Below are 25,821 nucleotides of genomic sequence, written 5' to 3'. Positions count from 1 at the left end.
TGACACATACTGCTAGTGTCTTGATCTAGGAAGGATGTTACTTCACAGAGTTTAAGGCTGTAGGATTGCAGATAGCTTCAATTGGGTTGGGACAGCTAATGAAAGCTGTGATTTTTTGTGCTGTCCGAGTCCAAAGCTTAGAAAGCATTAATGAACAGTTTTCTTCCTGGAATAAACAGTTCCTGCATTTAAGATCCAAAAAAAAAAAAGAAATGTGAAATCAGCCACCAAACCTAAACGTAAACTCAAGAAATACTAATCTTTGGCTCTTAACAGCAGTTGTATACACATCAAATTTTTAGTACTACCTTTTGTTTCCTTTTAAAATTTTCCTTTTTATCAAAGGGTTTTTGTTTCCGTTTTTCTTTGTAGAATTTTGAATCACCGAATTCATGAGAATAAAGTACGTTTCTAGTTGATACTTACATTTCGAGTCAGAGAGGGGTTCAAAAGAGGATGAACATAGGGCTGCATGAGAAGGACAGTTGTAGGAGAAAGCCTCTAGCATCCAAGTCTTTATATATATGGTATAATCACTCTGTCATATGTAGCTTCCATGTGTAAGAGTTACTGATGTGGTTGTCCACATAATCACTTAGGTATAACAATAATAAAGAGCTTAAAAATAATAATATTTTCATTAAAAATATTTATTTTGGATAAATGGTTTTTATTAATCCAAACAAAGTAAGAGACCTGCTGCAAGTAAACACAGTAAACTACCAAAAGGTTACAAACATCCTAGAACAAGCAAATAAAGCAAAGTAATAAACAAAACAATCTAACCCTTGCAAAGTAATCAAACTAAGCAGTTTTAAGGAACAGTCTACAATTCGGGCACAAATATTTTTTTGCTGAGCCAAAAATTTATTAGTAAAAACAGAGTTACACAACAAGGTGAACAACAGAGGAACCACCCCGTAACTCAGCAGTAAAACACCACAGTATAGTCAGAACAGAAGACAAGCACAATAAAATCAGACACACCGCTAATCGTATTAGGTGAGCATAACAGAAATAACTGAGACACAAAGTACCTTAACACTAGGACAAAAACATTCAGTCACAATTTCTGTTGTTGAAAAGGAAGAGTGAAGACTGCAATCCTGTTATTGAATCTAAGCCGAAACGAACTTCTGATAGCAGAAACAATAGCTTCTATATCTCTACATGTCCAGCCAAACTTCCTTTGACTGTGCTCCCGCCAAATAAAATATATAAGAGCATTCCAAGCCAATCAAATTAAGGACAATAAATGCCAAAGCTTTGCTGTGCTCCTAAGATGATTAACAGCTGAATCTAACTCAAAATACCAGTCACCCACAAGTCTTGTACAACTTTCTAAGTTAGAAACTGATTGTCATTTGTAAAATAAGGTTAGGAAGTTGAAAGGACATCCTAGTTTGCAGGCAATTTTTGTTTTTAGTTAAGAAAAGCATTCCTAAGTTTCAAAGAAAGAACTAAAATTTCAAATGTAATCACTTTAGTCAAGTATCAGTTTGTGCAGATATATCACGCTTACAATGTAAGAGAGCATTTAAATAATTTTATTTATTTAGGCAATTAACTACAGCTTACAGAATCACCAGCAAAACTTTTGAGTTATTAAGTATTCTAGAATGCTTACCAAATGACTTTGAAACTTGAATTTTGATGGAGTCACCTACAAGATCTTCTCCTTTTTCGATTTTGATTCCATGCAAAACTATCCAACCATTTGTTCCCCAACTCATTCATCTGGCAAGCTGGGTTTTCATATATAAGACCTATTATCTCGCTGTTGACATGACCACTTAAGTATAACAATAACGAAAAGCTTAAAAGATGATAAGATTTTCATTAAGAATTATTTTTGGATAAATGATTTTTATTAATCCAAAGAAAGCAGTAGACCTGCTACAAGAAAATAGTAAGCTATCAAAACGTTACAAATGTCCAAGAACAAGCAAATAAAGCAAACTAATAAACAAAACAATCTAACTTTTGCAAAGTAATCAAACAAATTAACATTAAGGAACCAGTCCCCAATCCAGACACAATTTTTTATTTATTTTGCTGTGCCAGAAATTTATTAATAAAAACAGAGTTACACAATAGGGTGAACAACATGGGAACCCCATAACTCAGCAGTAAAACACAGCCCTATAGACAGAACAGAAGACAAGCACAATACAACCAGACACAACGCCAATCATCTTAGGCAAGCATAAGAGAAAGAACTTAGACACCTGTACCATAACACCAGGCCAAAAACATTCAGACACAATTTCTGTTGTTGAAGAGGAAGAGTGGAAATGGAGAATGCAATCATGTTATTGGATCTAAGCCAAAAGGAACTTCTGATAGTTGAAACAATAGCTTCTATATCTTTAGATGGCCTACCAAACTTCCTTTGATTGTGATCCTGCCAAATAAAATATATATAAGCATTCCAAGCCAATCTAAGGAAAACAGATGCCACAGCTTTGCTGTTAAGATGGCTGTCAGCCCAGTCTAACTTAAAATACCAGTCACGCACACAGGTCTTGTACAAATTACCAACTCGAAAATTTAATTTTTATTTGTAAAATAGGGTTATGAAATTCAAAGGAAATCCTAGTTTGCAGGCAATTTTTTATTTTTAGTTTGAAAAACACTACCAAGTTCCAAAAAAGGAATGAGACATCAAAAATTGAAACGTTCTTGAATTAAATTTCAAATGCAATCACTTTACTTAATTATTAGTTAATGTCGATAAATGATAAAATAAAAAAGCATTTAAATAATTTTATTTGTCTAGGCTACAATTCACAGATTCACCAGTAAAACTTTTGAGTTATTAGGTATTTTAGAATGCTTACCAAATAACATTGAAACTTGAATTTTGATGGAGTCACCTTGATCTTCTCCATTTTTGATGCCGATTCCATGTAAACCTAGCCAACCATTTGTTCCCCAACTCATTCAGCACTGTATATCCAATAGATAATCCAATGACCAATCCGCATCCATACCCCATCAACACAATTTTCCAATCACATAAACCATCTACCAACGAATCTGCATCTTCCTTGGTGGGTGGCATTCCAGGACCAACTTCAATGCATTTCCTTGTCAAAGGGGGCCCACACAATCCTGGATTCCCTTTGTAAGAATCGTTTGAAAATGTATCGAATTGGTGGCTTAGTGGTATACTTCCCTCAAGTAGGTTGTAAGAGAGGTTCAATACTGCAAGAAAAGTTAGGCTTGTAAGCTGTAGAGGAATCCTTCCGCAGAGTTTGTTTCGGGAGAGGTCCAAAGACTCAAGCTCATTTAAGTTTCCAAGTGCTAAAGGAATTGGGCCAAGAAAGCTGTTGTAGGACAAGTTTAGCACTTTGAGTGACTCGAGGTTTTGTATTTCTTCCGATATTGTCCCATAGAAACTATTATCGGAGAGGTCAAGAACAGTGAAGATGTTTAAGATTTTCTTGTAAAAAATTACAAACCCTTTATTTACAATTGTCACAGAGTCCTGGTAGTAATCATCTCCAATATAATCTTGCTTAGCTTCGTTGCCATAAGTCATCATTGCCTTCAAAGATAGAAAAAACTCAACAGATAACTTACCTGAAAAGTTATTGGAAGCAAGGTCCAGTATGTGTAACTTTAGAAAAGCATTTTCATTCTCATAAAATTCAATCGGACCATAGAATCTATTTGCTCTTAGTATAAGAACTTTCAAAGAAGGCAATTTCATCAACCAAAAAGGAAATGTGTCCTGTATCATGTTTTTTCCAACGTCCAAAACTTCAAGATTTCTGCAATTGGCTAAAGACCTCGGCATCTTCCCTTCTAATTTATTCCCACTAATTACAAGTGACCTTAGTTGAGTGGCTTGAATGAATTCAACTGGTAATTGACCAGAAAAATTATTGAAAGCAATGTCTAGTACATCCAAGTCTTGAAAATTTTTTTTCACATTTTTAATTGGACCATAAAACCTATTTGCTCGCAATATAAGAACCACCAACCAAGGCAATTTTCCCAACCATAAAGGGAATGTGTCATACAGAGTATTGCTTCCAAGGTTTAAAACTTTGAGCATTGTGCAATTGGCTAATGACCTTGGCAACTTCCCTTCCAATATATTGTCATCGAGTTGAAGCAAAATTAATTGGGTTGCTTTTGCAAAATCTGGTATGCTGCCGCTGAAATTATTATTTTTTAGATCCAAATAGCTGAGAGTACTGATATTGCCCAAGCAACTTGGGATTGGCCCGCTTAATTTGTTAAAGGATGCATTAAACCTCTCAAGTTGACTCAAATTGCAAACAGATCTTGATAAAAAGCCTTGTGAAGAAGTTTGAGATTGGATTAGTGAAAATTGGTCCAAAGATGAGAGAGAATTGTTAGAAAGATCCAGATGCCACAAACTTTTCTTCCACACCCAGTTTGGTACTGCACCACTTATTTTGTTATTTGAAAGGTCAAGATATTCTAAACTACTCAACATTGGAAAAGAGGAATTTGCGTCACCAAAAGGAATCTCTTTTGGAAAGTCAATCGCATTAAAAGAAATGTCTAACCATGAAAGAGTGGTCTTCCACAACCAATTAGGCACAAAACCATGGATTTGGTTGTTAGAGAGATCTAGAGAAGCCAACTTGTCTTGTGTTTTGATGAATTCTGGAAATTCAGTAAAGTTGCATGAACTTAGGTCTAGCTCCTCTAATTGGGGAAAAGTCAGGCTTGTGATATTGCTTTCAATTGATAAGCTCATATTGGAAAGGTCAAGACGCCTTAAGTTCTTGAGTTGGAAGAACATGTCAAGCTTCATGGAACTAAAGCTATTGTAGCCTAAATACAATGTTTCAATCAATGAAGAAGATGCATTGAGGGACTCATCGATTTCACCAAACAATTGATTTTCACTGAGATCCAAGGCCTGCAATGATGGGAGAGCAAATAAAGAAGAATGTATTGATCCAGAGAGGTGGTTCCCCTGCAAATAAAGATATGCAAGATTTGGAACTCCAGATCTATGAAATGCAGGGATAAAACCATTGAAATTGTTATAGGATATATCCAGTTTCACAAGGTTAGTAAGATTTGCAATTGATGATGGAATTTGTCCAAAGAAATTGCAACCATTGAGATCTAAATTTGTCAAGAATTTGAGATTACCAATTGATTCTGGTAGTTTGCCACTGAAATTTGTAGAAGAAATCGTTAAGATCTGTAAAGCATTGTTTAATGGAAATTCTGGCAACTGACCTCCAAGAGCGTAATTTTCTGAAATGTCAATGCTTTTCATTTTTGGCAACAAGAGAATTTCTGTTGGAAAATACCTACTCAAATTGCAACTCACTAAACTGAGAGAAACCAAAGGAGATTTGATTTTCAAGAAATTGGGAGGCAAATAAGAGATGGGATTCCCAGCAAGGAAAAGGTTAGAAAGAAAAGGAAGTCTTAAGAGTGAAGAGCAAAATGGACCTGTCAAACCACAATTTGACAAACTTAACACATGCAGGTTACGAAGAACCGTGGATGTGGCTTCGCACCATTTAGTACTTTGAGTTGAAATATACACACTATCCAAGTAGAGCTCTGTAAGTGGCTTCAAATTTTGGATGAATGTCTTGAAGTTTGGGTTTTCTAGTTTAAGAGGTTGTTTAAATACAGAAGGCAGTGGGTATCTTAGATAGCAAGAATCTTGATTAGATAGATCAAGAGAGACTAACCTTGTTAAGTGTGAAATCTCCATTGGAATTTGGCCATGGAAACATGAGTTTGAAAGGTTGAGATGGGTTAGATTTGGGAGTTTATCAAACTCATATTGAAACAAAGTGGTATTAAAATTGTTTCCAGCAAGATTAAGGAGTTGAGGATGATGGAGATTGAAAATGGAGTAAAAGCTGCCTGAAAGGTTTCTATAACTGAGATCAATCCCAATCACATGACCAATAGCATCACATGTAATTCCTTTCCAAAAGCAACAATCAGTGTTGAGATCCCAAAGCTCAGCTTTGGAAGAGAAAGTAAAATTGGGGGCATAGTACAGATCATGGTGCAATTGTAGCAGAGCAGATCTTTGGTCATCAAGGCATTGGTTTTGGAGATGAGTCTGAGAAGGGGAAAAAGATAGCACAAGAGATAAGGAGCATGAGAAGAGAAATAAGGTAGGCAAAAAGAGTGGAATTAGGATATGAAGATTCTTCATGTTTTGCTAGCTCTCTAGGGAAAAAAAATGAAGGGAAGATTATGGAGTTTAATATTTGCATACACGGTATTTATAGACAAGTATTTCCGATTACATACTGTTATTGTAGCTATATATCTCCCTTGATCTCAAGGGATAGGTTCAAATGTATTTTTCCAACCACGTGTTTGTACAAATCATGAGTTTGAGCTTTTTCTGTAAGAGTTGAATCAAAATAGGTGGAAGACAAACATATTTATTGGTTGTCCATTTGAATTTTAAAGAATGAATAATGGGATGATAAAGCTGATAGTTTTGCTTTTGTAAATTAATCTTTATCATTATATTCTTTCCTTTATTCCCACTTTTTATTTCATATTATGCATTTGTACAAAAAATAAATAAATAAAAAAATTAATTTTCTCAAAATTAGGTGATAGTGATACGTGTATATTAGTAGCAAAAAATCCTCTTTGCTACTAAAAAAAATAGTGAAAATTTTCACTAAACTTGATTCTAAAGGGAAGTAAACGTACAAAGATTTATTATTCAACTCAACTCTGTTATTTGGAATTAGATGGAACGGTTTTTTTTTTTTAATTCTAATTAATAAGTTTGTTTCTTCTTCTTATTCTTCTCCAATCAATTTCCTTTTCTTCTCTCGATCAACTTCCTCATATGTATTGTTTCTTTCTAAATAATAGTATAGTATGCTTTATTCTTCGGTCTACAGCGAAGTTTAGTCATCCTGGCACCAATAGATTAATAATTAAGAAAAAGGGATATCGTTTAGTCATATTGATACCGTTTGGAGCATTTTTTTTTTTATTGCAAAACCTGTTGTAATATGGCATCACATGTTGTAAAAATATTGCCCACCTAACCTGAAAATCTAAAGCAAAAGTATGAATGAAATGAAACAAAGGCAAAAAATGAAAGCATGCAGGAAATATCTAGCCAACAAAATGAAAGTGCTGAAACTGAGTTTCCACGCATTCAGATTTCGCTTGTATATTGATGCCAAGACACAGGAAATAATGGGAGACAGGAGCTTAGCTTTAGACCATGCTTCAACTTTCCATCCATTTCATTAGATTTAATTGATTGCTTCTCTCTTGGACTTCATTTAGAGATGACAATGTATACTAAATAATCATAATTTGGTATTGTCTAATTTGTTTATGTTCTGATAAAAAATTTATAAATGGATAATTATGATTTTGGATAATAGGTTTAATATTTATGATGGATACTGATAGAATTCATATAATATTTCTCAAATATCAAATATCTGAATCCGTTAAATTTTGACAGATAATATTAAATATCCAAATTCATTATTCGTTTATATATGCAAAATATATAAAATTTTATAGTTATGAAAAGTTTTGAATATTAACAAACAACCTTTATTTGATATTTACTAAAATTGAACCTGAATTTTAAAATTAATTTTGCTTATTTTATATCTTAATAAAAAAAACTTAAATAATTGAATATTTTAACGATTTAGATAATTAGTGCATAATACTTATTTAAATAGATTTAGATTTGGATATCAAAACTAAATTTAATTAAATATTTAAACTGATTCGAATATAATGAAAATTAAATAAATTCATATACAAATACCTCAAAATAACAAAATCTTTTTATTAATCTTTGAGAATTTAAAACAACATTTAGTACTTTCTTATTATTTTTGCTTATAATATTGTTAATGAATATTGGTTTGGATCGTGTGAACTTAGAATATATAGATTCATATTTTATATTTTAGAATACTTCAAGTAAAAATATTAACCAATATTATTTTTAATGATAATGAACCTTAATTTTAATGAATAAGTGAAAGTTACAAATGTGAATACTAGAAATATGAAAGGGACAAAACGATTGTTTTTTCATAGAACAAAAATTAATGGGATTTTCTATTAACAAATTAGTCTTCAATTTATCTTGCAGGGGTTTTTCTTGTTCTCACCTCGTACACACATGTTTCTTGCTTTGCTTTGTCTAATGTTGTTGGTCTAAAGTTGTTTCCTCTTCTTTAAAAGAACTTTAGAATTGGTCTGAAGTTGCTTTGTCTAAGGTCAGAAATTTCTCTCTTCCTTCCATCAACTACCTCATAACAAAAAAAATAAATAAAATAAGTACTTATAAAAAAATATTAATAATAAAATAATTTTTTAATTTAAAATTTATCTCAGTTGATTCATATAATTATTATTGAAACATAATATCTAATAGGTTTAAAGTTTAATTTCTCACATCTATAACACCTTCTCTTTTCATAGAAGATGATTTTTTTTTTAATTATAGTTATTTTTTTCTATACAATGTTATATGTAGTCTCAGCATTGGTGTTGTTTTTGTTGGGCTAAAAGTCTCTAATCTAATCACACCAACGGAAGTGAAATCAAACAATAAATCAAACACATAAGAGACAATAATTTAATGTGGTTCGGTCCAACTGACCTACATCCACGGATGAGAAACAAGATCCACTAGTTGTAGAGAATTACAAACTTACATCAAATCATCAACCTCACTCAATAATCAATACTCATAAGACACTCTAAATCTCCTCTAGTCCTATGGAGTATTCTCAACCCAAACAAACATAAACTCAAACCCTTGTGCACCCTTTCAACATAACCAAACACATACCCATATGCTCCCATACATCATACCTATGTGGACCCTTTCAGTCTCCTCTAGTCCACTCACAAACAAACATACACCCATAAGACGTAGAGCCTCAATACTCCTATGAGGTGTCTATCCTACAAAACCCTACAACTCTCTTACATCTTTTTCTCATACCTAACCTTGTAGAGACTTTACATATTTATAACCATACAAACTTGCCCATTAAGAATCCCTCTCTTCTTAGAATTATTCTCTTGTAAGTTAAACTTACCTATTAAGAATCCGTTTCCTTTTAGAATTCTTCTCTTACAAGTCAAACTTACCTATTAAGAATCTCCTTTCTCTTAGAATTCTTCTTTTGCAAGTCTTCTTGTCCATCAAGCAATATCTGACAAATCCCAAACAAATCTCAAATAAATCTCTTATGGAATTTGAGTCAATATTCCCAACAATCTCCACCTTGACTCAAATTTCATTAATCATCTGTCTTCATGCTAGACATTCTTGGCTCCATCTACAATAGAAGTCTCACAATCATCTTCTCTTCTCTTGTGTCTTCACATTTCATACAAACCAATCATCAATCTTCAAAACTTAAACTCGAACTCTTCTATTGAATCGAGTTCTTCTGGAATTTCTTCTTCCCATGTCTCAAACCATGCACTTCCCACATCTTAAACCTTTTAGCTTTTCCCACATCTCAAACTTTCAGCTCTTTTATGTCTCGAACTTGCGGCTCTTTTTACATCTTGAATCTTCAACTCTTCTCACGTTTCGAATCTTCAGCTCTATACCACTTGTTGAGAAAAAATAACACCTACGCGCAACAACCACACACCAAATATATTTGTGTGTTTTTATTCTTGATTTGAGTTTGTTATTTTATGTGTGCTTGCTGCACGTGGGTGTTGTTTTTTCCCAACAGTTTTATGCTAATTAAAGTTTATAGCTTTTGTAATTTCTTAGAAGAAAAGTCATTTAGAAGACAAAAATGGAGAATGAACTTTGGCACACCAGGCACTAGTGGAGTCAGAAAAAGGACATCATTTGGTGCATTTCTTATTTCAATCCCATTGTCACACTACACAATAAATTAATAGGAACTTTTTCCTTTTTTTTTTTTCTAAATAGTTCAAAAGAGAATTTAATTTAAATTATTCAAAATTAAATAATAAGCGTTCAACTTCAATGTCTAATTAGACTATATATTATCATCTTTACGAGATTATACTTATATTTTCCATATGTCTTGAATCATCACTTCTAAGTTTTTTTTTATTTTTATTATTTATTGCTTATTTTCAATTCATTTTCTAATTAGTAATTAATTATACTATTATTATCTCATTTTCTTTATGTATATGGAAGTGTTAGATATTATGTAGTCAATGTGTCATTATCTAACTTAATATCTTTTAATTCATTTAAAAGATAATTATGGTTTAATACTTAATGTTTGCTAAAACTCCTATTGATCAAATAAAAAGTAAAGAGAAAGTTATTTTGTTAATAACTCATACATTGATAGAACAAATGAATAATTATTATTGATTAAAGAAAGAAAAATTGCTCCTCTTTTTGCCTTTCTATCTAATGATTAAGAAGTTATTTTGGAGCATATGCTCCAACACTTAAGTTAGTAAGGTATATCAGAAACAAGGAAATGAGAGAAAGCAGGAAGCAACTAAAGAGAGTAAAGAAAGTTGAGTAGTGAATCACATGTATGGTATGATTCAACCTTTTCTATCTCGTGGGTGATGACGTGGCTAACTGGGTTTCCATGTGTAAGACATACTATGTGGCTGCTGATATTACCACTTAAGTGTAACAATAATAAAGAGCTTGGAAAGGAATCCTATATTTAGACGTTACCATTAAAATGATTAATTATTTCTCTATTGTAAAAGATGATAAAACGTTATTGTAAATTTAATTATAAATGAAAGGATAAACTTAAAAAAATATTACATATATGTCAAACCTTGAATATTTATAAGCCACGAAGTAAAAGTTCAAAAAAGAATATCAGTATTATTGTTAAATTGAAATAGGTATTATAATTTGAGAATCTAATATCAAATACCATATTGTATTTAAATATAATAAATAATTTTTAAAATTAATTATAAATAATATATAATAAAATTTTTAAAAAATATATTATATACATATTTATGGGATTGAGTGATTAATGAATATAAACAAAAAGACATTATTATTTTTCCAACTCTCAACATATTTTGTTTTAAAAATAATTTATATTTGATACATTATTGATATATAAATATTATATGCTATAAGTGAATCGCAAAATTGGACTCACAAAGATAATGATAGAATGAGATTTTTTTTATTGGTATTAAGTCTTTGCTGTGCTTTATACTTTTAAGTCTTCCCATCATGCAAATGTCTAAGTCTTCTTGCCTCTATGAAAAATAATCTTTTTAATAGTTTGCTTAAGTCAATTCTATCTTTTAAAAAGGACAAAAAAAAAAACACAATAATTTACTTAATGGAGGTTATCTTTTGTCTTCCAATTAAATTGACAAACTGAGAGAGGGTTTTAAGTATATTAACTATTATTACTATATTTTAGTCTTTTCAATGACTTAGACCGAAGTAAACGCTAATATTATTATTTTTGTGAAGTAAAGATAGGGGCAAAAAGATTGACACATTTGCATGCTTCATGCCAAGACTAAATATAAAGCAAAGACTAAGACTTATCATTCTTTCTTTCGTTTTCTTTTTCTTTTTAAAACTTCCCTTAATTTCTATGATAAGTCTTAGTCTTTGCTTTATTGTTATTTTTTTGAAGTAAAGATGGGGGCAAAAAGACTTGACACATTTGCATGCATCATGTTAAGACTAAGTATAAAGCAAAGACTAAGACTTATCATTCTTTCTTTGGTTTCTTTTCTTTTTAAAACTTCCCTTAATTTCTGTGACAAGTTTTAACCTTTGCTTTATATTTATTTTGGTGAAGTAAAGATGGGGCAAAAAGACTGATACATTTACATGTTTCATGTCAAGACTAAGTACAAAGCAAAGACTAAGAGTTATCTTTCTTTCATTATTTTTTTTTTCTTTTTAAAAGCTTTCCTTAATTTCTATGATAAGTTTTAGTCTTTGCTTTATACTTATTTTTGTGAAGTAAAGATGGGGGGGCAAAAAGACTGACACACTTTCATCTTGCAGTAATACAAAGAAAATTGGCTTTCCACGATTATCTAGACCAAACCATACTTCAAGAAGCAATCCGTAAGGGATAGAACAATATGTATTGTCAAAGGTACCAGCATCACTAAATACTGTATATGCACGAATAGAATCTCCGTATGACCATGCAATATTTTCAACCTTACTATTTTCATCTGTAGTATAATCATAAACAAAATTAGCATCCCTCTCTGCGTAGCCTTGCAGGCCTCAAGAAGTTCGAATGTATCATTTTCTTTTTTCTTGGTAAGCAAAACGTCACTTTCTTGAACAGTCTTTGCACAAGTTCGTACAAAATTCGTAGCACCCTTCATGACAAAAGGTAACTGCCCAGGCTGGACTCCCTTTTCTAATTCCAAAACCTTCATGATACTATTGACAGGAAACCCAGCTTTGGAGAGTAAAAGAATTCTTTCCTGATCTGCTTCTGAATTTTCCGATATGCAGGAAGCAAACTTACTTGGTCATCTTCCAATAATTCATGGTTATTGGCATTGCTAAATTGTGAAACACACTATTGAGTAACATCATGGATGATTTCTTTTGTCGAATAAAATTTTGCATCACATCCACATCGCACTGAATTCCAGTCTCTTGGATGCTCCACATTGGCCTTTTTTCTTGGTTGATTAAACCCATAACTATAACAGATAAAACCTCGATGGTAGATCCCTAAATTCTAGCTTTCTCTGGAGCGTGCTTTTGTTATTGAAAATCCATTCTTCCGTGCAAAATTGCTATAGTACTCCAAAGAATCATCATCACCTTTGAAAATTTGACATACATATGGCATAAAGACAGCTTCTGATGATAAGGATGTTGAAGCTGTCTCATTCTTTATTACCTGACAGTGGTGAGAGCTTACTGATGTCTGATCTTCTCCTTCATACTTAACATAACACTTCCAATCTCCACATGGCACTGCTGATGTCGAATCCAAATGTTTTTTGACGATCTCATTGTCATTTTGTGGGAAAAGAAGTGACAAATTCCCAACCTTGATGCTCTTCTTAGTACATGAAGAAAGAGAAAGCGTTAAGAATTTAATGATCATAGATTTATTATTTGGGATGAAAGAAAACAAAGACATCCGCCAGAATAAATACAACTTTTCCAATAGGGAAGTGAAGGGGCTTAGCAGAAGTCCTGAACACCTTCCAATTTCAGTAATGATATTTTTCAGTATAATTTTCCTCACATTAATAAAATTTTGGCTCCTGCATGGGTGAGTATATCGTTGCCCTTCCACATACAAGTCCTATAAAGTAGAAACAGTTTTGTACTTGAAAATCTTTTATTCAGGGTAAGTTTTAACCAAAATTTTAATCGGTAAATGATTAATTTGTTTGTAATGGATACTTATAAATGTAATACTTGCCAACTCTTGACTCCATACCAAAAGGTTAAAGTTTCATTATGTCTCCCACCTGCTTAAAAGAAACAACTAAGAGAATAAAAGAAACTATAAGATCCCATCTAGTTGGAGTTTCTACTTTTTGCCTTTAGAAAAATTACTAGAAAGGAAAAGCCAAAGGTAAAAATACAATCGCAAAAATTGCCCAATTGTGCTTTAGTGCAAAATGTCAAAGGGAAACCCGATTTCAATATTAATAGACCCAGCCCATTTAAGAAAAACCGGGTCTTTTGACCCAAAAGGCCTATCATAGTATATCATAAATATGATAAATAATTTTTTAAATTAATTATAAATAATATATATAAATATAAACTAAATTTTTAAAAAAATATTATGCATATTATCTGGATTGAGTGATTAATGAATATAAAAAATATATATAATTATATTTCAAACTCCCGACATATTTTGTTTTCAAAACAAATCATATTTTTTATATTGTCAATATATAAATATTATATACTATAAGTGAATCACAAAATTATAATTTATAAAAAATTAATATTTTAATTTTGGACTCATAAAGATAATGATAGTATGAGATTTTTTCTCTTAGTATTTTGTCTTTTCTTTGCTTTATATTTTAAGTCATCCATCATGCAAATGTCTTCTATTACTATTTAGTTTTTTTCTTTGCTTTATACTTTTAAGTTTTCTATCATGCAAATGTCTAAATCTTCTTACTCCTTCATTATTACTATATGAAAAATAATTTTTTTAACAATTCGCTTAAATCAAGTCTTTCCTTTAAAAAAGACAAAAACGTAACAATTTACTCATTAAAAAATATCTTTTGTTTTTCAATTAAATTGATAGACTAAGAATGAATTTTAAATATATTAATTCTTATTGCTATATTTTAGTCTTTTTAATAGTTTCAAATAAAGTAACAAGTAACTGTTAAGATTATTATTTTTGTGAAGAAAAGATGAGGAGCAAAAAGACTTGTCTTTTTTTTTGCAAACTTTCCTTTAATTTCTATGATAAACTTATTAAATTTTGAGTAGATTACCCCGCAAATATATATATATATTTATATAATATTTTATTTTCATTCACAACTTTTGAAGTTTAATTTTTGAATCATGATAAATTATTATCCGTTACATGAATAATTGGTTATTTGATCATGATTTCACTTATCATATTAATTGATCAAAGTTTAGCCTAACACATAAGACTAATATATACCATACACTTAAATTTCTAATTATTTAAAAATAATAAGATGAAAGAAAAACTTTGAGGATTTGAAAATTTACTTTACTTTTTTTAAAAGTAATTATAATTATTGTTAATATATTTTAAAGAAATCGTCTCATTTAAAATTTAATGAGCCAACAATTATGTAGTTTATTGATAAAATGCTTGGTTCCTATATTTTAAAATTCAAATTTTGACAATCTCACATACAAAAAAACAAAAAAAGACAATCTTCTAATTTCATAAATTTCATCTATACGAAATAATTTTTATATATTTTGATTTTTTTCACATATGATTAATAGAGCTTTGAAATTTTATAAACGGTATTAGAATATTAACAAATATCCTAATATTTTTTATATAATTTTTTAATATATTTATAAAAGGGTTTGTGACAACCCTCTTGACACTTATAATCTAAAAACTCCACTAACCGAGTGCATTTTCTAAGCTATATGATTCAACATATACCAATCCAGTCAATTAGTAATTTAATTGTTTGATAAATTTGAAGACAAAATGAATGAAAATTTTCAGGCAATAAGGAACATTCTTTTATTCCCTGAAACAAACCAGATGAAATAGATGAAGGTGAAGAATGAACCATTTTGGGGCAAGATATCACTAGTATCTGGATTTCTTAAGCATCATAACATTAGGAAAATCTGACAAGAACAACTTCACATCATGGTAAAATTGCAAAGAAAAACCACTACCTTCTCAATTTCATTCCTTCTCTCTCTTCCCCAAAATTACAAATTATCTGCATCAAGTTGCATATTTACATCAGATGTTGGTATATATCTTTCCCAAAAAAAAAACTAGAATGAAATCAATAAATAAAACCAACCCTGAAACCTGAAATAGGCTGTGAAGAAAAAAAAAAGCCGGTATATTTCCTCCTCTATGTTGTTTGACAGTGTTCAATCTTCAATGTCCATTATTATTAACATCAGCACCACCTCTGTATTTCATCCTCCAAAATAGCTTTTGAGTTTAAATATTCCTGTACGATCAATCTTATGCTCCGTTTTAGAATAATTGGTTGAGGAGCTTTGAAAAATAATAATAAAAAAAAAAGTATCTGAATTTTGTATCTGTATGGGCTTTTGTAGATCACCAAAGGTTGTGTTTTAACTTAGGATTACATATGTTACCAAGTATGCTTGAACCCCTGTGTTTGATTGTGTGTAGGTTAGTGAGTGCAAGAGAAACAATAGTTTTGCTAAAATATTGAGTTTATGGACATTGCTCTCTCCTTACATATGGCCCATTAAAGCATGTTGTTGTTCCACAATACATGGTCTTTCAAGTCAGCTTTTTAATTTGACCATGTGATTTTGAATATCATTCCATCTTTCCAATCCAAAAAGGCTTTTATATTTCCACAGAGCTGTTTTTGGAGCTATGCAAGCAGTATGACCAGCTAATAGGGTCTTATTTTGCCCTTAGGATTTGAAAGATGTATTCAGTTGTGGTTTTAGCGTCATTCGATTTTTTAGTGTTGGAATGGTGAATGCAGTAATTTGGATACTTATATGCAACTTTGATTTCCTTAAAATTGAAGTTAACAGTTTTGAGAAAAATTTTTATGCCTTTCTAAGCTATACTCATTAGAATTGTTCAAAATTGTAATTGATGGATTGTGGACCTCTATTGGTGTCTAATTTTATGTTCTCAGAATTAGATTATAGTAAGAAAGTTATGCCTTGTCTTTAAGTTGTACTCCTCTGAAATGAAGAAACCATTTCTCACCTGTTTGATCGATGAATTAATTCGCTAAATGAAGAAACCTTTTATACACAATATATGTTGGATCATTTTATTTATTTTGGATCCTTGGATAATGTTTTTGAGAATATATTGATTTATTTATGACAGTAAATATTCTTTTTGCTGAATTTTGATGATGTCCTGGTGCCTGCTGATTATGTAAGCAGGAGCTATAATGATATTGATGCATATTATGTTGACTCTCAAACTGTATTGAGGTGTCATACAAGTGCTTATCAAGCAGAGCTGCAGAGAAAGGGACACACTCATTTATTTGTAACTGGCGATGTTTACCTTAGAGATTCTATGGATTCTACCCATTACCCTGTGTTTCATCAGGTTTCATTTTGTTGAAAATCTCTTATGATTTGGGTAAAAAATTGAGCATTTAGCCTTTTCATAAGAGAAAGCTTGATATTGTCTAGTTATGACACTAGTTAGTTTGTTGATCATGTATCATTCATTACCTTAATTAATAGTAATAAGGATTTCCCTGCTTGGGCTTGGGGGAATTTTGGATTATGCAGTGCATTAGTACTTAGGTTGTCTGAATACCTTATTAAACGAAATCATTTCCCTCTAAAATCATTGTTGCTGCAGGCATGTGCATTAGTATTTAGGTAAGCATTTTTTCTGCGTCATTCCACAACTGACTTATGAGTTGAGTGATTGTATTAATCAGAGTAAGAATTAGGTTTTTACATGAAGTTCCAAGAGTTGTCGAAAACAACTGAATGAGTAGACACTTGTAGAACTTGTAATGTATATACAAAATTGGCATTCCTAAGATGCCAACAAACCCTATTGGTGCCTTTTACCCATGAAGTAGAATTTCTTCTACCTAGAGATAGCGGTGCAATCCAATATTAATTTTCCAACAATCAGCATCCAACTTCACAACCTTCATCATGACCAAGAATTCAGCTTGATCAGATCAGAATCCAGGTCCCAATGACACATACGGGTAGGATCTAGGATGTTACTTCAAAGAGTTTAAGAATGTTGGATTGCAGGTAGTTTCAATAGGGTAGGGATGGCTAATGGAAGCTGTGATTTTTTGTGCTGTCCAAGTCCAAAGCATGGAAAACATTAATGATCGGTTTTCTTCCTTGAAAAATACAGTTCTTGCATTCAAAAAAAAAAAAAAAGTGAAATTAGCTAGCAAACCTAAACTTAAACTCAAGAAATAGTTATCTTTTTTGTTTCCTTTTTTCCTGTAAAATTTTCAAATGACCGAATTCATAAGAACAAAGTATTTTTCTAGTTGATACTTACATTTCTAGTTAGAGAAGGATTCAAATGAGCTAGAACTTAGGGCTGCATGAGGACAGTTGTAGGAGAAAGCCTCTAGCAGTAAAGTCTTCATATACGCATAATCACTCTGTCCAATGTGGCTTTTGGCAACCTCTAAGACATCAAATATCTTTTTACTTGCAGCAATCTTCTAAACATAAATTCTGAGCTAATACTCAAAATAGGCTAAATATCAGAAGGCTTGACATCCTTCCTGGTTTACAGCATCAAGCTGACTACTAGAGAAAAAACTACCTATAAAATGACGAGTGATTGAAACATAGCGTGTCTTCATCTTTTAATTATGGATTAGTGGCTATATCAGAACACTTAGCACATCAATGTCAATATTGGCTATTTAGTTATGACTTTTTTCTCTATTAGATAGAGAATAAGTTACTGAAAGGATTCAATGGAATAGAGAAGTGAGTATATATAAGTTACTGAATGTATTGCCCTTATGTTTTTGTTTAGTCAGGGTCTATTCTACATGCAAATCAATCATATAGCAATAGAGCTTACAACAAACCATTTGTTTTTGTCTGTGGGAGTGCTGAAGCAAAGAAACAAAGGACGATATGGGATTAAAGTTGAAGAAAATAATAAAGGAAATATTTCAATGTTTGTCGCTATTGTCAAATCTATAGTTGTTAGGGACAATAACATACTATCGAAGTTAGTTTGGAATTGTCGAGCTTGATACCTGGAACTGGAAGCTTTGTTCTTTTCTTTTCGTTGTTTTTTTCTCTGTAGTGATGTAGCAGTTAATACAGGAATAAAGCATCTTAGCTTGAGCTTGGTCTGTGAAGATTTTTCTGTGTTAGGAGATGTAACATCTAGTTTTGGCAGTTGAAATGGTAGGCGTAGTCATTGTTGTACATGCCATGGCTTCTATCAAATTCCTGCACTACAAATAGTTGAGGTGAATAATTGATATTGTTGATGTAATTCCTGGTCTGATAGTTGAAAGTTTTACTGGAGGTTGAGAAGGAGAGTTTGTGTGACCTGTCATAGAGTAGAAAGTCAGTGTGCCAAAAATGTTATTTTGAGGCATTCTCCGATGCTCAAGTTAAGTTAGTAAGGTATATTAGAAGCAAGTAAATGAGAGAGAGTAAGAGCAGTTAAAGAGAGCAAAGAGAATTCAGTAGCGAATCGCCTGTCTGGTCTGGTTCTACTTTTTATACCTTTTAATGACGACGTGGCAAACTGAGCTTTCATGTGTAAGACCCATTATGTGGCTGCCGACATGATCACTTAGGTATAACCATAATGAAGAGTTTAAAAGATAATTGGACTTTTGTTAAGAATTTCTTTGGATAAATGATTTTTATTAACCCAAAGAAAGCAGTAGACCTGCTACAAGTAAACAGTAAGCTATCAATACGCCACAAATGTCCAAGAACAATCTAACTTTTGCAAAGTAATCAAACGAAGCAACATTAAGGAACCAGTTCCCAATTCAGACACATTTTTCTTTTGCTAAGCCAGAAATTATTAATAAAAACAGAGTTACACAATAGGGTGAACAACAGGGGAACCCCATAACTCAGCAGTAAAACACCACCCCATAGACAGAACAGAAGACAAGCACAATACAACCGGACATACTGCCTATCATCTTTGGTGAGCAGAAGAGAAAGAACTGAGACACAAGTACGGTAACACCAAGCCAAAAACATTCAGACACAATTTCTGTTGTTGAAGAGGAAGCGTGGAACTGGAGACTGCAATCTTGTTATTGAACTAAGCCAAAAGGAACTTCTGATAGTTGAAACAATAGCTTCTTTATCTTTAGATGGCCTGCCAAACTTCCCTTGATTGTGCTCCTGCCAAATAAAATATATATGAGCATCCCACGCCAATCTAATTAAGGACAATAGATGCCAAAGCTTTGCTTTGCTCTTAAGATGGCTGACAGCCCAATCTAACTCAAAATTCCAGTCACCCACATGTCTTTTACAAATTGTTAACTTGGAAACTCATTATTGTCATTTACAAAACGAGTTTAGAAATTCAAAGGACATATCCTAGTTTGCAGGCAATTTTTGCTTTTAGCTTTAAAAGCAATGCCAAGTTTAAAAAGGGAATGAGACGTCCAAAGTTAAAACCTTCTTGAATTAAATTTCAAATGTAATCACTTTAGTTAAATATCAATTAGTGCATATATATATATATATAGCACACTTATAATGTAAGAGAGTATTTAAATAATTTTATTTGTTTAGGCAATTAACTACAGCTGAAGAATCAATGAGAAAACTTTTGAGTTATTAAGTATTCCAGAATGCTTACCAAATGAATTTGAAACTTGAATTTTGATGGAGTCACTTGGAAGATCTTCTCCATTTTTTATTCCGATTCCATGTAAACCTATCCATCCATTTGTTTCCCATCTCATTCAGCACTGTATATCCAATAGATAACCCAATCACCAAACCACATCCATAACCAATCAATATGATTTTCCAAACAGATATACCATCTACCCATGAATCTTGATCTTCCTTAGGGGGTGGCATTCCAAGACCAACTTCATTGCAGTTCTTTGTCAAAGGAGGCCCACACAATCTTGGGTTCCCTTTGAAAGAATCGTTTGAAAATGTACCAAATTGGTAGCTTTGTGGTATGGTTCCCTCAAGTTGGTTGTAAGAGAGATTCAATACCGCAAGAAATGTTAGGCTTGTAAGCTGTAGAGGAATCTTCCCGGAGAGTTTGTTCTGGGAGAGGTCCAAAGACTCAAGTTGAGTTAAGTTTCCAAGTGCTAAAGGAATTGGGCCAAGGAAGCTGTTGTAAGACAAGTTTAGCACTTTGAGTGACTTGAGGTTTTGTATTTCTTCTGGTATTTTCCCATGGAAACTATTATTGGAAAAGTCAAGACAAGCAAAGATGGTTAAAATTTTCTGGTAAAAGAGTTCAAACCCTTTATTCACAATTGTCACAGAGTCCTGGTAGTAATCATCTCCAATATAATCTGGCTTACCTTTTTTGCCATCAATCATCATCTTCATTGCCTTCAAAGATTGAAAAAATCCAACAGGTAACTCACCTGAAAAGTTATTGGAAGCGAGGTCCAGTATGTGTAACTCTAGGAAAGCATTTTCATCCTCAGAAATTTTAATCGGACCATAAAATCTATTTGCTCTTAGTACAAGAACCTTTAAAGAAGGCAATTTCACCAACCAAAAAGGAAATGTGTCTTGTATCTTATTTTTTCCAACGTCCAAAACTTCAAGCTTTTTGCAATGGGCTAATGACCTCGGCAACTTTCCTTTCAGTTTATTCCCACCAATTTTGAGTGACCTTAGTTGAGGGGCTTGAAAGAATTCAATTGGTAATTGACCAGAAAAATTATTGAAAGCAATGTCAAGTACATCCAAGTCTTGAAAACAATTTTTCACATGTTTAATTGGACCATAAAGCCTATTTGCTCGCAATACAAGGATCATCAACGCAGGCAATTTTCCCAACCACAAAGGGAAAGTGTCATGCAGAGTATTGTTTCCAAGGTTTAAAACTCGGAGCATTGTGCAATTGGCTAATGACCTTGGCAACTTCCCTTCCAATTTATTATCACTGAGTTGAAGCCAATATAATTGGGTCGCTTTTGCAAAATCTGGTATGCTGCCATTGAAATTATTGTTTTGTAGATCCACAGTGTCGAGAGAACTGATGTTGCCCAAGCAACTTGGGATTGGCCCGCTTAATTTGTTAAAGGATGCATTAAAGAACACAAGTTGACTCAAATTGCAAATGGGTATGGATAAAGAGCCATGTGAAGAAGTTGGAGATTGGTTTAGTGAAAATTGGTCCAAAAATGAGAGAGAATTGTTAGAAAGATCCAGACTCCTCAAACTTTTCTTCCACACCCAATTTGGTACTGCACCACTTATTTTATTATTTGAAAGGAAAAGATATTCTAAACTAGTTTGACTCTTTAAAAACTCTGGAAACATACTTAGGTTACAGAATTGTAAATATAAGACACTCAACATTGGAAAAGAGGAGTTTGCGTCACTAAAAGGAAACTCTTTTGAAAAATCAATTGCATTGAAAGAAAGGTCTAAACTCAAAAGTGTGGTCTTCCATAACCAATTAGGCACAAAACCATGGATTTGGTTGTTAGAAAGATCTAGCAAAGCCAACTTGCCTTGAGTTTTAATGAATTCTGGAAATTCAGTAAGGTTACATGAACTTAGGTCTAGCTCCTCTAATTGGGGAAAAGCAAGGCTTGTGATGTTGCTTTCAATTGACAAGCTCGTATTGGAAAGGTCAAGAAACCTTAAGTTCTTGAGTTGGGAGACCATGTCAAGCTTCATGGAACTAAAGCTATTGTAGCCTAAATACAATGTTTCAATCAAGGAAGAAGATGCATTGAGAAACTCATCAATTTCACCAAACAATTGATTTCCACTAAGATCCAAGGCCTTCAATGATGGGAGAGTAAATACAGAAGAATGTATTAATCCAGAGAGGTGGTTCCTCCACAAAATAAGATGTGTAAGATTTGGAACTCCAGATCTATGAAATGCAGGGATAAAACCACTGAAATTATTGTAGGATAGATCCAGTTCCACAAGGTTAGTAAGATTTGCAATTGAAGATGGAATTTGTCCATAGAAATTGCTACCAAAAAGATTTAAATTTGTCAAGAACTTGAGATTACCAATTGATTCTGGTAGTTTTCCACTGAAATTTGTAAAAGAAATCGTTAAGATCCGTAAAGCATTGTTTGATGGAAATTCTGGCAACTGACCTCCAAGAGCGTAATTATTTGAAATGTCAATACTTTCTATTTTTGGGAACATGAGAATTTTTGTTGGAAAATGCCCACTCAAATTGCAATTCACTAAACTGAGAGAAACCAAACGAGAGGAAATTTCCAAGAAATTGGGAGGCAAATAAGAGATCGAATTCCTACCAAGGAAAAGTTTGGAAAGAAAAGGAAGTCTTGAGAGTGAAGAACAAAATGGACCTGTCAAACCACAATTCGATAAACTTAACACATGCAGGTTAGGAAGTACTACAGAGGTGGTTTCACACCATTTAGTACTTTGAGTTGAAATGTTCACACTATCCAAGTAGAGCTCCGTAAGAGGTCTTAAATTTTGGATTAATGTCTTGAAGTTTGGGTTTTCTAGTTTCAGAGGTTGTTGAAGGTCAAAAGGTAGTGGATAGTAGTCGATGAAGTAGTTGTATGGATGGAGAATTTGGTTATACCGTTGATAGCAAAAATCTTGATGAGATAGATCAAGAGAGACTAACCTTGTTAAGTATGAAATCCCCACTGGAATTTGGCCAAGAAAACATGAGTTTGAAAGGTTGAGATGAGTTAAATTTGGGAATCTATCAAACTCATATTGAAACAGAGTAGTATTAAAATTGTTTCCAGCAAGATTAAGGCGTTGAAGATGATGGAGATTGAAAATGGAGTGAAAGCTGCCCGAAAGGTTTTTGTAACTGAGATCAAGCCCAATCACATGACCCACAGCATCACATGTAATTCCTTTCGAAGAGCAACAATCAGTGTTGGGATCCCAAAGCTCAATTTTGGAAGAGAAAGTAAAATTTGGGGCATAGTACAGATCATGGTGCAATTGCAATAGAGCAGATTTCTGATCATCAAGGCACTGATTTTGAAGATCAGTATGAGGAGGGGAAAAAGATAGCACAAGAGATACAGAGCATGAGAAGAGAAACAAGGTAGGAAAAATGAGTGATATTAGGATATGAAAATTCTTCATGTTTTGTTGGCTCTCTATAAGAAAAAAAATGAAGGGAAGACTGTGGAATTTAAGATTTGCATACACGATATTTATAGACAAGTACTTCATATTACGATTGTTATTGTAGCTATATATCTCCCTTGATCTCAAGAGATAGGTTCAAATGTGTTTTTCCAACCACGTGTTTGTACAAATCATGAGTTTGAACTTTTTTTTGTAAGAGTTGAATCAAAATAGGTGGAAGACAGATATGGTTATTGCTTGTCCATTTTGAATTTTAAAGAATGAATAATGGGTTTCAATAATGATAAGGCTAATAGTTTTGCTTTTGTAAATTAATCTTTATCACTATATCCTTTCTTTATTCCCATTTTTTATTTCATATTATGTATTCCTACAAAAAAAACAAATAAAAAATTAATTTTCTGAAAGTCAGGTAATAGTGGTACGTACATATCGGTAGGAAGGAATCCTCTCCGGTGCAAAAAAAATAGTAAAAATTATCACTAACCTTGATGTCTAAAGAGAAGTAAAACTTGTAAAGATTTATCAGTCAACTCAACTCTGATATTATAGAATTAGATTGAACAATTTTTTTTGAAAATTCTAACTAATAAGTTTGTTTCTTCTTATTTTTCTTCGATTCAAAGTTTGAATCTCCTTTTGTTCCCTCCATCAACTTCCTCATATTTATCAGTTTTTGTTTTCTAAATAAGCATTCAGAGAAAAGAATAATTACTGTAACAATTATTTCTTTATAATACTGTGCGTTATTCATTGGTCTGTAATAGAGTTTAGTCATCATAGCACATTAGATTAATAATTAAGAAAACAGGATATCGTTTAGTCATATGGATACCGTTTGGTGCATTTTTTTTTACTTTTGTTGCAAAACCTGTTGTAAAATGGCATCACATGTTGTAAAAATACTGCCCACTTAACCTGAAAATCTATAAACGAAGGCAAAGATGAAAGCATGAAAGAAACATCCAGCTAACAAAGTGAAAGTGCTGAAACTGAGTTTTGCTGGTATATAGATGTCAAGTCGGATGAAATAATGGGAGATAGGAGCTTGGCTTTGGACAATGCTTCACATTCCCATCCATTCAATTAGATTTGATTGATTGCTTCTCCCTTGATATTCCGTTTAGGAATGATGATGGATAGAAAATAATTGAATATTTGATATATTATCTGATCTATTTATGTTTGATTTAAATACTTATAAATATATATTTAATAAATTCGGATAGAATTTAGATAGTACCATTTGGATATTTGAATCCGTAAGTTTTAAAGCATATAGTATCAATTATTTGAATCTATTATCTATTTACATGTATAAAATTTTATTTTCGAATCTTAGCAAACAACATTTACTTATTATTGATTAAGAGTGAATTTTATATTTAAATTTAATTCTTGTTGAATTTATATTTTAGCAAAAAATTAAACTTAAGTAATTGGATATTTTAAAGGATTAAAAAATAAAACGGATGATATTTATTTAAATGGTTTCATATTTAGATACTGATACTAAATTTAATTGAATATTTAAATGGATTCACATACCATGAAAATTAAATAGATTTAAATACAAATACCTAAATAATAATAGGTATTCACTATGTTGTTATTCTTACTTCTCCATTCTTACACATAGACAAAATAAATTCGCGAAAGTGTTTTTCACTCTCTAAAATTAGTTAAAATATTATTTATTGTAATAATTTTACATTAAATGCAATAGTTGATGCCCAATAATTTTCATATTTATAATTTTTAATGTATTGGATGAAGATATTATTTTATGTAATAACCTTAGAGTGTGCTTTTAGAGCATTGTTTGGAAAATTATTTTATTAATCTTTGAAAATTCAAAACAACATATTAATAATTTAATATTGAATTTATCATATATATAGTCCTTTTTATTATTTTTGTTTTTAATATTGTTAAAGAATATTGATTTGAATCGTAAGAACTTAGAATATATGGATTCATATTTTATATTTTACAACACTTCAAATAAAAATATCAACCAATTTTATTTTTAATGATAATGAACCTTAATATTAATGAATAAGTGAAAGTTACAAACGTGAACATTACAAAAATAAAAGGGACAACATGATTGTGTTTCCATAGAACAAAAATTAATGGGATTTTCTGTTAATGAATTAGTCTTCAATTCATCATGCATGGTTTTTCTTTGCCAGTAAAGCCAGGAAAAGGACCCCATTTGGTGAATTTTTGATTCAATCCCATTGTCACGCTACACAAGAAATTAATAGTAACTTTTCTTTTTTTTTTTTAATTGTTCTAAAGGAAATTTCGTTTAAATTATTCAAAATTAAATAATAAGTGTTCAACTTTAATAT

The 25,821-nt window shown here is 31.8% G+C and overlaps 2 protein-coding genes and 1 pseudogene across 2 annotated transcripts; all 3 read right to left on the bottom strand.

Moving 5' to 3' along the window:
- Positions 1-2,037: 2,037 nt before the first annotated feature.
- On the bottom strand, positions 2,038-6,329 carry LOC111280158 (receptor-like protein 6). Its single transcript, XM_022867346.2, has 2 exons — positions 2,841-6,329; positions 2,038-2,404 (listed from the first exon to the last, which is right to left on the bottom strand). The coding sequence occupies exon 1, from the start codon at positions 6,176-6,178 to the stop codon at positions 2,873-2,875; it is 3,306 nt and encodes a 1,101-aa protein (XP_022723081.2). The 5' UTR covers positions 6,179-6,329; the 3' UTR covers positions 2,038-2,404; positions 2,841-2,872.
- A 5,570-nt stretch (positions 6,330-11,899) lies between these two features.
- LOC149511047 (putative protein FAR1-RELATED SEQUENCE 10 pseudogene) lies at positions 11,900-12,994 on the bottom strand (annotated as a pseudogene).
- Positions 12,995-20,041: 7,047 nt separating this feature from the next.
- On the bottom strand, positions 20,042-23,649 carry LOC149511046 (receptor-like protein 7). The gene has a single exon (XM_089756377.1). The coding sequence runs from the start codon at positions 23,546-23,548 to the stop codon at positions 20,042-20,044; it is 3,507 nt and encodes a 1,168-aa protein (XP_089612503.1). The 5' UTR covers positions 23,549-23,649.
- Positions 23,650-25,821: the final 2,172 nt, after the last annotated feature.

Source organism: Durio zibethinus, chromosome 27 (assembly GCF_047325235.1).
Source record: "Durio zibethinus cultivar Kanyao isolate XHJ-2024 chromosome 27, ASM4732523v1, whole genome shotgun sequence".
Taxonomy (NCBI): Eukaryota; Viridiplantae; Streptophyta; class Magnoliopsida; order Malvales; family Malvaceae; genus Durio; species Durio zibethinus.
Note: the sequence above shows the minus strand (reverse complement) of the source record. Positions and strands in the feature narration are given on the sequence as shown.